This window comes from Electrona antarctica (genome assembly GCF_951216825.1).
Source record: "Electrona antarctica genome assembly, chromosome: 4".
Lineage (NCBI taxonomy): Eukaryota > Metazoa > Chordata > Actinopteri > Myctophiformes > Myctophidae > Electrona > Electrona antarctica.
The window spans coordinates 8,984,602-8,997,780 of NC_136809.1; the positions used below are offsets into that span (position 1 = coordinate 8,984,602).

Below are 13,179 nucleotides of genomic sequence, written 5' to 3' on the forward strand. Positions count from 1 at the left end.
GGAGGGTCACTTAATGTGCTCTTTGACAGAGGTTTTGAAGGAGTCAAGGGATTCACATTTCTTAATGGCTGTTGGTAGGGCGTTACACATTTTAGTGGCATAGGACTAGGAGCAAAATTAATGTAATCCCTTGTTTGAGCCAAATCTGGGTTGCATGTGGTTTGTTGAACTCCTCTATGGTGCCAATCACTCTGAATCTGAAGGTTAAAATGTGTCAATGTGAACAGCAAGTTTTATTTTGAAAGTTCAAACCACCGGAACCGGAAGTCTTTGTTGTTTACTACTTACGGCTTGTTTAGCTGCTTGTTCCATGTTTTGATCTGAAATCACTCTGCTGTAAACATGACATTACTACAAACACTGAAGTGCCTGATCAACGAGCGTCTCTGTGCGGCTACTGAGGAGATATTTGGAGCCATTGAAATCATTCTAACAGAGTACGAGGACGAGACTCTCCGCTCCCAGCAACACTTTGAAACCCAATATGAATACAGTCCAATCCTGGACATCAAACAACAACACCACACAGCAGGTTGGTACATATAACACCAAAAGAAAGAAACACCTAAAACTGTTTTGAAACCAGCACAATCTATAGCCTACATTTCAGTTATTGAAAAAGATGAAGAGGAATGAATAATCTTCTTGTCATGAGAACACTGAACACCTAAATAGTAATATGTGTGCATGCATGTCTATCTCTACGGTGTGTGGCTGCCAGTGGCTGGCAACGTGCATACAGTAGCAGCCCCTCTGGGAACCCGAGCTCAACCCGGGGGGTCCGGAGACGGGCTATGCATACAGTTGCTCTGCATGTGTGTGTTTTACTATAGGCTATTGGTTGTTGGGACAGCAATACTTTACTGTATGCCTAACATGTAATGTATGTAACCATAACGTTTCTGAATGGGCATACAAAATGTGAAAAACACATATTTTGAGTCTTTGATAATCTTTTTTTCTGTGCATTTTCTTGGATCAATCTAAAGGCATTATTGGGTACTTCTTAGACTAATGATATGAAAAATGGTAAGAGAGAAATGCACATTGAAGGCTAACAACAACAATAACATTCTATCCTAGATCACTCACAGCAGTAAGTTGGTGTACCGCACTATTGTATTAGCATTCTGTGTTATAGCTGGAGTAATTAATAATGGACCATAGTCGGTAAAATGCAGAGGGCCCTTGGCTGGCAGAGGCCCTCAAAGGATTTGATGGTTTTAAATGTTTGTTGAATAATGTTTATTCATATTGGAGTTTAGGGCTGAATATCTTCCTATTGTAATGAGATGTAACAAGATGAAACCGATCAATACATCGCAACATCAACATAACAAAAATGGCATGTAATAATTACCAATGCTTTGTTATACTATAGCAGCAACAACATCATCATAGCAAAAGAAAAGTGCAATAATAACTAAAAAACATTGCATGGATGCACCTGGGACGTATCCTCAGTGATGTATCCTGAGGTCAACGGGGTTTCGGGTCTCAACATCATACCCCTCACTCAGGCGACCCAGCCGGGAGTGATCAAGTCCCGACTTACGTCCCAGTAGCTACCCTCAATCAGTCCCACTAGGGAAAAACCAGGGGCACACAATCCGTTGGAACTACTCCAGAACGACTCTGCCAGGGCTGGGAGGTACACTTCTGGCGCATGGAGGGACTAGGCTCTGTGGGTTGTCTCCTGTCCGGGCCCCTCCTACGTCTCACCAGGTCCACTCCTGCGCTCACCAGGAGTAGAGCGAGGACCTGTGCGTTGCACCAGAGTCCCAGCACCAGACAGTTCATTCAGGAGTGGTGGGCAATGGTATACATGCATAATCATGTGTAGAGATACTTTGTATATATGGTACAGTAATACACTGTACAATATCAGTGTGAGCAAACTGTTCTCAATCAATAACTTGAGTTATCTATTCTAAAAAAACTTTAATATCATTGACACAGAAAATAAAGAAAATAAATTGTCACTATTTTACTTTAGGACCGCCTATTCGAGAGATGACACCCGGTTTAATTTTCAGCAGGTGCGTAGGTCCTAGCAGAGCAGCAAACGTATGGAGAAGGAGGAGAGACTCGCAACGTTTTGGCCTTCTTCATGCCTGAAGAAGGCCGAAACGTTGCTATGACTCTTAATTAAATAAACTTCTTGAACCAGCAAGTGGCGGTGTGCGGGTCTCTCCTCCTTCTCCATACACTTTAGGACTGCCCAAATAGACAATGTACTGTATTAGAAACTCTGGTTACTGGCTATCAGTACTGTACTTTTGAAGTGTGGCTTGACAGAAATTATGGAAACAAATCAATAAGTAGGAGACTCAATCTCCTCCAAAAGGCAGACCACCTCAGAAAGCTCTTAGTTTCTCTCTGCTGACGTTACCTTCTCTCCCCCTAGATCTCCCACTCTTTAATGTGTGTAAAGAGGACGATTCCCCTGAACAACATGAGAGGAGCCCCAGTCTGCTCCATGGGGAACCAGAGTCTCCACAGATTAAAGAAGAAAAGGAGGAGGCACTACTTCGAAGACCAGAGCAGGCTGAGAGGTCAATGATGACATTTCTAGATAGGGAGACAAGGGACGACACTCTCTCAGGTAAAAAGAGTCAATAATACTATGAGTACTGATTTGAATGTTGGTGGATTTGTCTGTTGACTTCCATCAGACAAACAACATGTGAGCGGGTCACACACACACACACACACACACACACACACACACACACACACTGCTCGCTCTGTGTCTCAGACAGGTGGGCTATACAAAGTTCAGAAACCTAGTCTACCAATACCAATCACATCTTCAATGAGGAGTCAAAATGAATGGAAACTAGCCTTTCTGTTCCTGGAAAGTTAGCATGCTGACTTTCATAAATTGAAAATAAATAGGTACATGAATTTAAAAAATGACATCTTGTTTGAATGGCACATTTTTTTCCTACTCAGTCTGTCTCATAAGAGGGCTGTGGGCAGTTCAGAAACCCGTCCACCAGTGACATCATCGTTAGGCAGATTTCTTTTAAGCAAGATTTTTTTACAAAAATGTTTAGATTTTTATTATCGTGAGAACGATGGCTTCCATTTTCGCATTGCAACTTTTCAGGAATACAAAGCTTGGATATTAGCTTGGATTTCTGAACTGTCCACTGCCCACCTTTGAGTGTGTAGACAGCAATAGTGCTATTGATATTAATAGTGCCATCTTATAATATTAGTGATGGTCAGTAATGTGAAGACGGGGATGAAAATGAGTGAAGAGGTCAAAGATTGATAACCAGTCACAAATTTCGAGACCAAGTTGAGTCTGAAGTCGTGTGTGTGCGACTTACTTTAAGTGCGACTCAAATCCCCATTTCAGGTGTGAACTCCTTATATTTAGTGGTTAAACGGTGGTTAAAAATGTAGTTTTACTAACTGCACTCTAAAGCTTAAAAGATATACAAGATAATGGATGTGTCCATTTCACTACAGTGTACTTTATTGGACAAGTTGCAACCCATAACAAATGTCTTTAATAAATGAGGATGGGTTATGGTTTAGAAATTGAGCATTTATTAACATTTAGTGATTTACTGTTACTCTCATTTAATCTTTTGCCTAGACTTCCTGCATCTCCCTGCATGTAAAGAGGAGGCTTCCCTTCAACAACAGGAGAGGAACCACAGTCTGGTCCAGGGTGAACCTCCACAGATTAAAAATGAACCGAAGGAGCTCCTTGAAAAACCAGAGGAGGCTGATGAGTCAGCGTTGACATTCCTCGTACTGAAAAGTTTATATGATGATGAAAACAGAGAGACAGAGCCTGTAGCTAGCACCTCAACTGAACACATGAAAACACAATCTGTGGTAGAGGACTATGGAGCATCACAATCAACTGGTGATGTCCAACTCCTCTCTTCACACTGCTCTGAACATGACGCTGAAGACAGTGATGTGTGGGTGGAGACCAGGGAAGATCAGGCAGCTTTAAACACACTGAAATCACACAAGACATATATGGAAGGACGAACATTGCCTTTGTCCAACAAGCTTCATCTTCAGGACCGGAAATCATCAAACCAAACTCCATCCATTAGGAATCACTCGGGGAAGAACCCCATCAGTTGTACATTTTCCGGCAGATTCTCTGGTCAGATGGGTGATCTAAAAAAACACAAGCCCTATAGTTGTACAGTTTGTGGTAAACTCTGTACTCAAAGGAGTTATCTGAAAGTACACATGAGGACTCATACAGGCGAAAAACCCTTTAGTTGTGCAGTTTGTGGCAAAGGCTTTGGTCAGAATTCACATCTGAAGACGCACATGAGGATTCATACAGGAGAAAGGCCCTTTATTTGTATAGTTTGTAGCAAAGCCTTTACTCAAAGGATTTCTCTGGAAATACATTCAAGGACTCATACACGGGAAAAACCCTTTATTTGTGCAGTTTGTGAAAAAAGCTATGGTCAACTGTATGATCTAAAAAAACACATGAGGACTCACACAGGGAAAACAAACTTTACTTGTACAGTGTGTGGCAAGTGCTTTGTTCAAATGACACATCTGCAGAAACACATGGGGGTTCATACAAGGGGAGAAAGCTATTAGTTGAACACACCCATCTGAGCTGACACATGATAGACCAATTAACTATTTTGTGACAAATGTCACAGATACTAAAGCAGGGGAATCACACAATCTGACAATATCAACATGACTAAATTATATCAACAAAATGAATTATCTGTTTCTCAGTGTGAAGAAAAAATGCAAATATGACTCATGATCTGTAAATCATAATTTCAAATAATTGTAATAATTGCAAATGCAAATATGAATCACAATTAGTAACTCTGTAGTCCATTGGGCCACCAACATCATGTAGATGCCATCCTCTCGGAATCATGAAAGCGAACAGAAATGCACATGGCATTGTAGCAATAGGCCTATCTCACAGCCCCCTTTCCACGCCCACTTCCGGTAGATAGTGGTGTCATTTAACATTAGGCATTTACACTTTTTTTCTCTGGAGAATCCAAGTACATTTCCTAATGTTAAAATGTCAAAGACCGATAATATGAAGAAAACACAATGGTATAACAAAACGGTAGTTTGTGGCTTGTGAATACCTCTTTTAACATGGAAGCCTATGGACCGCAAACAAAATAACACCACTAGCTCGAAAAGGGGGCAGGGAAATGCTGTGAGATAGGCCTATTAGTGTTCAGTCGATCCTTTTTTGGGACTAACATGTGAGCGTGGAGTTTTGGGCTTATACATTATATAAAATACTGTTACTAGAAATAAAAAGAGCACCTCACAAGTCTTGTTGCACTCCTTTCATAACTGACTAATCCAAAAGGGTTCACATACAAGTGACTAATTTCTTTACTTTACAAGTAGTCCATGGAAGTTGTTCTAAAACATTTTCATTTGAAGGACCCCCAAATGAACCCATTGATGCCTGAGGTGGAATCTGAGAACGCCTTATAGGGCCTGACCTAAGGTTTCTGAAAACCTGATTCATTATTATTTTTTAAATAGTTATGTTGCTACATGTATGATGAGACACAGAGAGCGTGCCGGCATCAAAGGTAGAACAACGTATAGGTTGTATTTTGGGGGTCCATCTAAACTTACACCATATCATATCGTATAGCATTGTGAGCTTGTAAAGCATACAGGGGTAAAGTGGTTCAACTGATTTTGATGATATATTGACACATTTGTCTGGGGACCACCCTGGAACCCCCCCAAGGACCCCTGGGGGTTCATTGTTTTTGTCAGATCATAACTACTGTTATGTTCCATGTTGCTTTGTGTTTTCTGTGTCCTCCCTCTCTGTCTGTCTCTCCCTCTATCTCTTTGCAAGCACCTACTGCCAATTGAATCAACCCATTACCTGGTCCTGTCTCCACCAAATTGCTGTCCTGCTCTTTGACTCCACTTCCACCAATCCAATCCATCTGCTGAGGCCTGGGTCTGCGACCGCCGACCGCCTAGTCTCTCTCATCCACATCACCTGTCTGTTAGCTCAATCTGGGCAAAAATAAAATACAAATAAAATTGCTGTCTGCATGTAGAGACCGGATGTCCATATGTTCCATATCATCAATCATCTTCTTTGGAGCCATGTTGCGCAGCGAAAACATGCTCTCAGTGTGTCGCGCAAACATCTGTGTCCCTTGGTTGTGGCTTTGTTATTGTCTGGTGCTTTTATTGTAAATGCTTTTAAAACAATTTGTTCTCCCTACACCCCACATGCGCAATATCTTTCTACCCGGTTATTTAATTAGACCATTTTATAATCACAAACTTTATTCAATGCCTAATCCTGCCAGGGGCATAAATTACATCCAGTCAGTCTTTCCACTAGAGGGAGCTCTTAGCGAACCTATGATCAACCATGCAACTCCCTCTGCAGAAATGCATGTGGCAGCCTTGTGCTGTAAAACTCGCCTCCTTTTCATTTCCTGGTGGGGAATTGTTTTTCTCTGCCTGTAGGTGTTTCTGTGTCCTTCCAATTTCACCCTGAGAGACCATTCTATCTTGATTATTGTCATGATTTGTCAACTTGGCTGTTGGCTTTTAACCTGACCCCGCCAGATGGGGCAGCAGAGAGTACACTGGGTTCCCCCCCTCCTGCTGGGAACCCAGTGTACTCTCTGCTGCCCCATCTGGTGGAGTCAGGTTAGTTGGCTTTGTCCAAGGCTTTAAACATCTTTAAATAGAGGGTATGCGTGTGACATCATCATAGCCGGAAGTTATGCTGTAATGCCTACTGAGTGGCAAAAAACTACTTTCTGGCCTGGACAGCCCATACTTCCAAACAGAAAAGTCCTATTTGATTGCATTAAATTACTTTAAACAACATTAAATTCACTTTGCCTTTTGAATTTTCGTCATGTTGTAGTCAATGATTTGTAGTCACCTGGCAGGAAACCACAAGGCGGAATCAGTATTATGAATGGGTACTTATTCCGCCTTGTGGTTTCCTACTTCCTACAAATCTGACTACAACATGACGTAAATTACCATCCGCTCCGGAACACAGACCAGGCTTGCTGGCTGCTTTCCTCCGAGGTGGAAAGCCTGGTGACGCGGTTAACTTTTCAAAAACAAAATCTGAACGAGAACACCATATAAAACCTTGTACAAACAGGACATTGTTTGCGAATGGTAATTCGCAAACAATGTCCAGAGAACAAAGTTCAGATGTCAGTCAGAAGGAGATAATTATGCCCCACAAGTTACAACACAATTTCTTCTTGACTGTTGAGACCCTGACTCTCACTCTGGGCAAGTTACTGTCGAGTTACTTGACACAGCTTTGGCATATCCGTGTTGATAACTTATTGCGTTTTATGTAACCTTGTGTCACCAGACTTTCTGTTTTATGCATTTCCTTTCAAATAACCTTTATTTTTTCCATTAGGACTTTATTTTGAACAAGAAGGAAGTAGGTAGGCACGCACGCATGCCGAAAACTGACAGACACGGTTTTTAAAATGCATTGTCAGAGGAGGATTCTGATAGTGACAGTCTGCAGTGATGTAAATAAGGATGGATTTATACAAGAAAAGAAAAGAAAGAAATGAATGGGATCAAACGACTCGGAAAGTGACGATGAGAGATATTTCGGCGGCATTTTCAATGATCAGCATGCGCTGGGAAAGTTTGTGGAAAAGAAAATGGGGAGGATCAAATCCTTGAGGGTTACTAGGAGTGGTCTGGTGATTTTTGAGTGTGGTGCTGAGGGTACCAGGTCGTCTCGCCCCTTTTCCAACTCGCCCCTGCGAAAAGTGAAGACGGCTCGCCACAGAATTTCGAAAAGTGAAGACGGCTCGCCACAGAATTTCGGAAAGTGATGACGGCTCGCCCCGAGCCGTGGAGACAGGTGGATTTTTGAAAATGACTCAAATCATGAAGGCAGCGTGCAATTTACGTGGAATCTTTCGGCTACTATTGTGAATCAGTGGACCATGACAGCTTAAACACAACTCTTCTTTACTTTCAAAACACTCAGAGTCAATAATAAGGCAAAGCAACATCATCACACATCATGTTGTATGTATGTCAAGACTGAAGGGGCGACCGCTCTTCCCGTTGGGGCGACCGCTCTTCCCGTTGAGGCGACCGATCTTCGCCGCTTTGGGCGAGTTGGAAAAGGGGCGAGCCGTCTCGTATTCGTGCTGAGTGTGGTGCTGATCAGGTAGATGCTGCTACTGTATGAATATCAATAAATATGAGAAGCATGAGGGTAAAGGAACAGTTGAAGTACGTACAGCAGGGATTGAGAGGGAGAGCAATGTAAGTGAAAAGAACATCTGCATGGATAAGAAGAGGTTCTTGGCCTTCATCACAATGGTCATTAATTGTGCAGTCGATATACAGACCAAGTCTGAACGAATAAAGATGTTGTTGGAGGCAGCGAGAAGATTCCTTGATATCCTGGATGTCACTGGAGCAGAATTGAATAATACTCTACAGGGAAGAATTTACACCACCTCAGGGTTAAAGCGTACGGTATAAAATGCATGGACAATGTGGATGGTGATCATTTGGGAGGAATACCAAACGACGAGATATCTATATGGGGAGAGATATCCACGCTTTCGGGGCAAGTTATCCACGGATTTGGGGCGAGTTATCTTCACTTTTTGAAATTTCGGGGCGACCGTTCTTCACTTTTCGCCGGGGCGAGTTGGAAAAGGGGCGGCACTAATAGACTTTTACGTTTGTGCAAGATATGTTATAGTTTTGTCTGATCCATACACGGATCAGAAGGGGGCGGTAATGCAACCAAAGGATGCCAACCGTCAAAAAACCCACAAAGAAGAAGAAGAAGAAGAAGAAGACGCACGCACGCCAGGTAGACGGGAGGAGGAATTTAATATTGGAGTTGGAGCTAATGTAGCTCTGGTCCATAGCCTTCTACTGCTTCTACGATTCTGCCCTAAATGAAACGCACTAGAGCTATGGACCAGAGCTAGAGCTAATGGTGTGAGTTCAGTTCATCACGTCGTGTTATATAAACAGGTTAGTTAAAAAATGCCCACTACAATACACTGTTAATGTGTAATCTAGGAGATTATTGTCTCCACCAGGCCGAAGGCATGGGGATAGACTCACTCGATAGAGTATGTTTTGCATTCCGTCCGTCCTTCCGTGTGTCCGTACGTGTCGGACCGTGACACACAGTGTGTGTGTGTCCGTCTGTGTGTCTGTGTGTCCGTCCGTTTGTCTGTGGACATCTAATCTCCGGCACCGTTGGCTTGATAGCAGCCATACTCTGCACACACACTCCCTGGATGCAAGAGCTAAACCTCTGCCCCAAAGTTTTCACATTGGCCTGTTATAGCGCCACCAGGAGGCCGCTTTTGGAAAAACACAATACACCTACAGATTTTGGCCAAACATCACGCAAATTGGTACACAGTCTCTCTATAGCCATTCAATGCAACAGGTCTTTCAGATTTTTCAGACTCCATCCTGATTGCCTAAGATTAAGGATTGGCTTCCAACGTTCGCAGGAGTGCTCCGTTTCAAACAAAATGCCGCAAATCATGAACACATGGTATTTCCGTGAAATGTTGCATGCCTCATGGTGGCGCTATACCTGGCTGATTAGTGTTTTTACCTATAACTGCACCGATCTGTGTAAAACGTTGTATGCACACTCCCTACAGCCCAAGGAAAAACATGTATGTGTGCAACACTTTTTATAGTCCTTCAGATTTTATCCAAATGTCCCCCCGAGGGGCACTTCTTCTAGTTAGACAGTGCTCTTCTTTTCTGTGTAGACTGTAGGCTACTGTACGTTGTCCAGCACAGGAAATATGTTTTGGGTTTGAGAAGTGAGGGGCGCTCTTATCATCATACATCATCTGGCCAATCACAATTTGCGTCTGCAATGTTTATGTTTACACTAGTTTTTTTTACACAAACACTCAGAACTAGTCATAGGCGGTGGTAGTGTTTACACAAACCCTCATAGCTGGACATATAGGAGGGGGCTAGCGTCCCTCAAACAGGCTAGCATGCATCTAGTGAATCATTTACACTATTGTCTGGCAAATGGCACAGTGTAAATTTCACTTTCAATGTAGCCTGATCGAAGAAAATAAAACATGTTTTTAATGAAAACCTTTGTCACTTTAAGGTGGAAACGATGAATACCGGTATGACAGAGCCTGAGAATCCATTCTCTGGCAGGACAGTCCTGTACTTGAAGAGGACCGGAAATGAACGTAACTTGTTTGTGGGTCAGATGCTAGTGTCAGCAGTAAAGACATGTATTGCCTCAGGTAAATGCCATCTAATGTCTCAGTACAGTTGATTGTTCACAAGGGATAAAGATAAGCTGTCCAGCACAATGTAAATTAACTACTCAAACCATATAGTTAATTGTATGGCAGATCGTGAAAATAGCTAATCTGTGAGCTTGTAGATCAGCTATTTTCGCAGAATGTTAGTCTATTTTTGCAGAATGTTTGCCTCTTATAATGACATCCCCAGAATATGGACGCTAGGATGATAATGGATGATTACACTTTCACTGATCAAAGAAGATAACTTTAATTCATTTTATGAACACTGTTGTGACTTGCTGTACACAGGTGGAACAATGAATGAAGCACAGCCCAAGAATCCGTTCCCTGACAGAGGACCTGAGGAAAACGAAGACATAGAGAGTTTTGACCACCCATGTTTTTTTGAGCACAACTATAATACGGAAGAAGAGAACATAGCAGGAGAGAATAGTGGAAAGAGGAGACAGTAAGTGTAGTCTGCTTTGTTTGTTGATCTATTACTACACTGTTCTATGGATAATATCTAGCACTGGTATCTCTCTAGGTCGTCCTCAGACGAGCCCTCCATTGTTGCTTCCAGTCTCCATACATCTGGTGCTTTGCGCTCCTGCGTCGTTCTTGAGTAACAATATTCATTGAGAATACGCTTTCTTACAGTTTAATTAAGGATCTTTCTTTATCCATTGGATGTTAATAATTCTTCGTGTTTACCTGATTGTCTTGACTTTGAGGTCAAGTGAAACACCCGTCAAGGCCGTCATCATCACAAATGCTTGACAATCATTTCCATTGTTGTGGTTGCTGCATTTCATCTGACATGAGATCAGCTTTCAAATGTACAATATTTAACATTATTGCAAGAGATTTAGAAAATGTACGTTTACTTTTAAGTAGAAAAAGTATCCTCACTCATGTGACTAACATGGTAGTTTCTGTGGTAAGCACTAGCGCCCAGGCTCACCAGATAACTTTTCTGGGCAAAGGCCGACGGGCTCGGGACTTGAACCCCCGACACACCGTCAGGCTGGATTACCGGCCTAGGTGCCTGAACCGCTCAGCTGTGGCCCAGGCCAGATTTTCACATTTTTACCTATAACTGCACTGATCTGCGTGAAACTTTTTGTCTTTTATAGCGCTACCAGAACACTGACTTTTGTAAAACACATTTCTTTATATTACTCCTCCAGAATCTGTCCAAAATCCTGCACATCGCTACACACTATCTCATGTGCTCAAGGCGGATCAGTCCGATATTTCATATTCCATCCTATTTGGCTAACATTGGCTTCCAAAGTTTGCAGGATAGGCCCGTCTTGAACAAAAAGCCTCAAATCATGATCACAGCATGCAATTTACGTGAAAGGTCAGCTCAGTGGCCTTGTGGTTAGAGTGTCCGCCCTGAGACTGGGAGGTCGGGGTTCGATCCCCGGCCGGGTCATACCAAAGACTCTAAAAATGGGACCCAGTGCCTCCCTGCTTGACACTCAGCATCAAGGGTTGGATTGGGAGTAAGTCCCTGCGACATACTAGCGTCATGTCCAGGGGGTGTACTTGTACATCAAGCTGCCTCACGCTACAGAAACAGGAGATAGGCTCCTGCCCCTATGGGCCTCATGGCTCGGCAAGGCTAACTTACTTACTTTCACACACTTTCCTACTAGGCTGAGGAATAAATCCCACCCTTTTCACATTGGCCTGTTATAGCGCCAGCATCATGTGGATTTTTGCAAAACACATTTTTGGAACAAAATGCCTCAAATCATCGAATTGCCATCAAAGGCGTAAGAAGAAATGGCACCCTTTTCACATTGGCCTATTATAGTGCCACCAGGAGGCCACAATAACCTAACCTGGTGGAGACCTGTGCCCCGAGGGGCACTTTTTCTAGTTACTTCTGATATTATTAGATATAAACTCATGGATTCAAGTTCTCAGTCATCAGGACTGATTTCAGTCATTTGATGTCGGGAATATGTCTTTCTGTTGTCTTGTAACTTTACCGTTGCTGCTCTTGAGTCAAGCCTACTACACTAATACTATTTGATTTGGTCAAACTAACATGGTCATGTATTTCATAAATGCTAAAGCCTCAATCTGCAGTGTGTTAAACGTATAGGCTGTACGACAAGAACAGCAGGAACTTTATAATTATAGCACCAAAACATAATTTGAGTTATTGTCTAATACTTTAGAAAACAAAACATATGTGCAGGGGGCTCCTTTCACGCTGTTTCACAAATAAAACCGCAAGATTCGGATTAGGTTCTCAATCTTGAGATTTTGTTTTGCTTTTCATTCCTGTAATCTGCACCCCCATAGCTTCACACGTCCTGACGAGGGATGGGTGGACTGGCCTGTACTGGGAGAGGGCTGGAAACGGCGAGAGATTGTTCGTCGCTCAGGTGCAACTGTTGGCAAAACGGACGTTTATTACCTCAGGTAAATGCCACCTGATGTCTCTGTGCCAAATGTATCTCGTGTTGTGCTTATAGACGGTTTGCGTCCACTCTCAAACAAGCACTTGCCCAACCTGCACTTAGGCAACCTGAAAGAAGACTCCACCTTCCAGGGGCAGGTGGAGAAATGTTACTTTTGTGTCACACCAGAAATGGCTCATTGTCTAACCTAGACACCACATACAACCACCCCAAATATATAAGTTGTATAGTATAAACATACTATACAGATTGGACAAAATAAAAATGTATTCACTGAACAAAGTTACATACAGCTTTTACATTCTCAGTGACATTATGTACTTTTTCGTTGCTGTCGGGAGGAAACCTCTTAACTCCATTAGGCCCTCAAACTGTCTGCTAAAGCAGCTAACTCTCCTCTCTCATGCAAGCAAAAGTCACAAAACCAATATATATTTTGA

The 13,179-nt window shown here is 42.6% G+C and overlaps 2 protein-coding genes across 8 annotated transcripts in view; both read left to right on the forward strand.

Annotated features, from left to right (window-relative positions):
• LOC306922407 (uncharacterized protein) overlaps positions 1-13,179 on the forward strand; it is a 107,785-nt gene that overhangs the window by 82,442 nt on the left and 12,164 nt on the right. For 5 of the 7 annotated variants that reach the window (XM_079499981.1, XM_079499976.1, XM_079499977.1 and 2 more), the window contains exons 1-4: positions 8,779-8,860; positions 10,151-10,295; positions 10,608-10,767; positions 12,621-12,740. In XM_079499981.1, coding sequence (XP_079356107.1) covers positions 8,798-8,860; positions 10,151-10,295; positions 10,608-10,767; positions 12,621-12,740 — 488 coding nt within the window. In that variant the 5' untranslated portion in view covers positions 8,779-8,797. The other 2 variants (XM_079499978.1, XM_079499979.1) reach the window with 2 other exon arrangements.
• On the forward strand, positions 267-6,026 carry LOC306921828 (uncharacterized protein). Its single transcript, XM_079499129.1, has 3 exons — positions 267-532; positions 2,408-2,605; positions 3,611-6,026. Exons 1-3 carry the CDS (start codon positions 343-345, stop codon positions 4,594-4,596), a joined length of 1,374 nt encoding a protein of 457 aa, XP_079355255.1. The 5' UTR covers positions 267-342; the 3' UTR covers positions 4,597-6,026.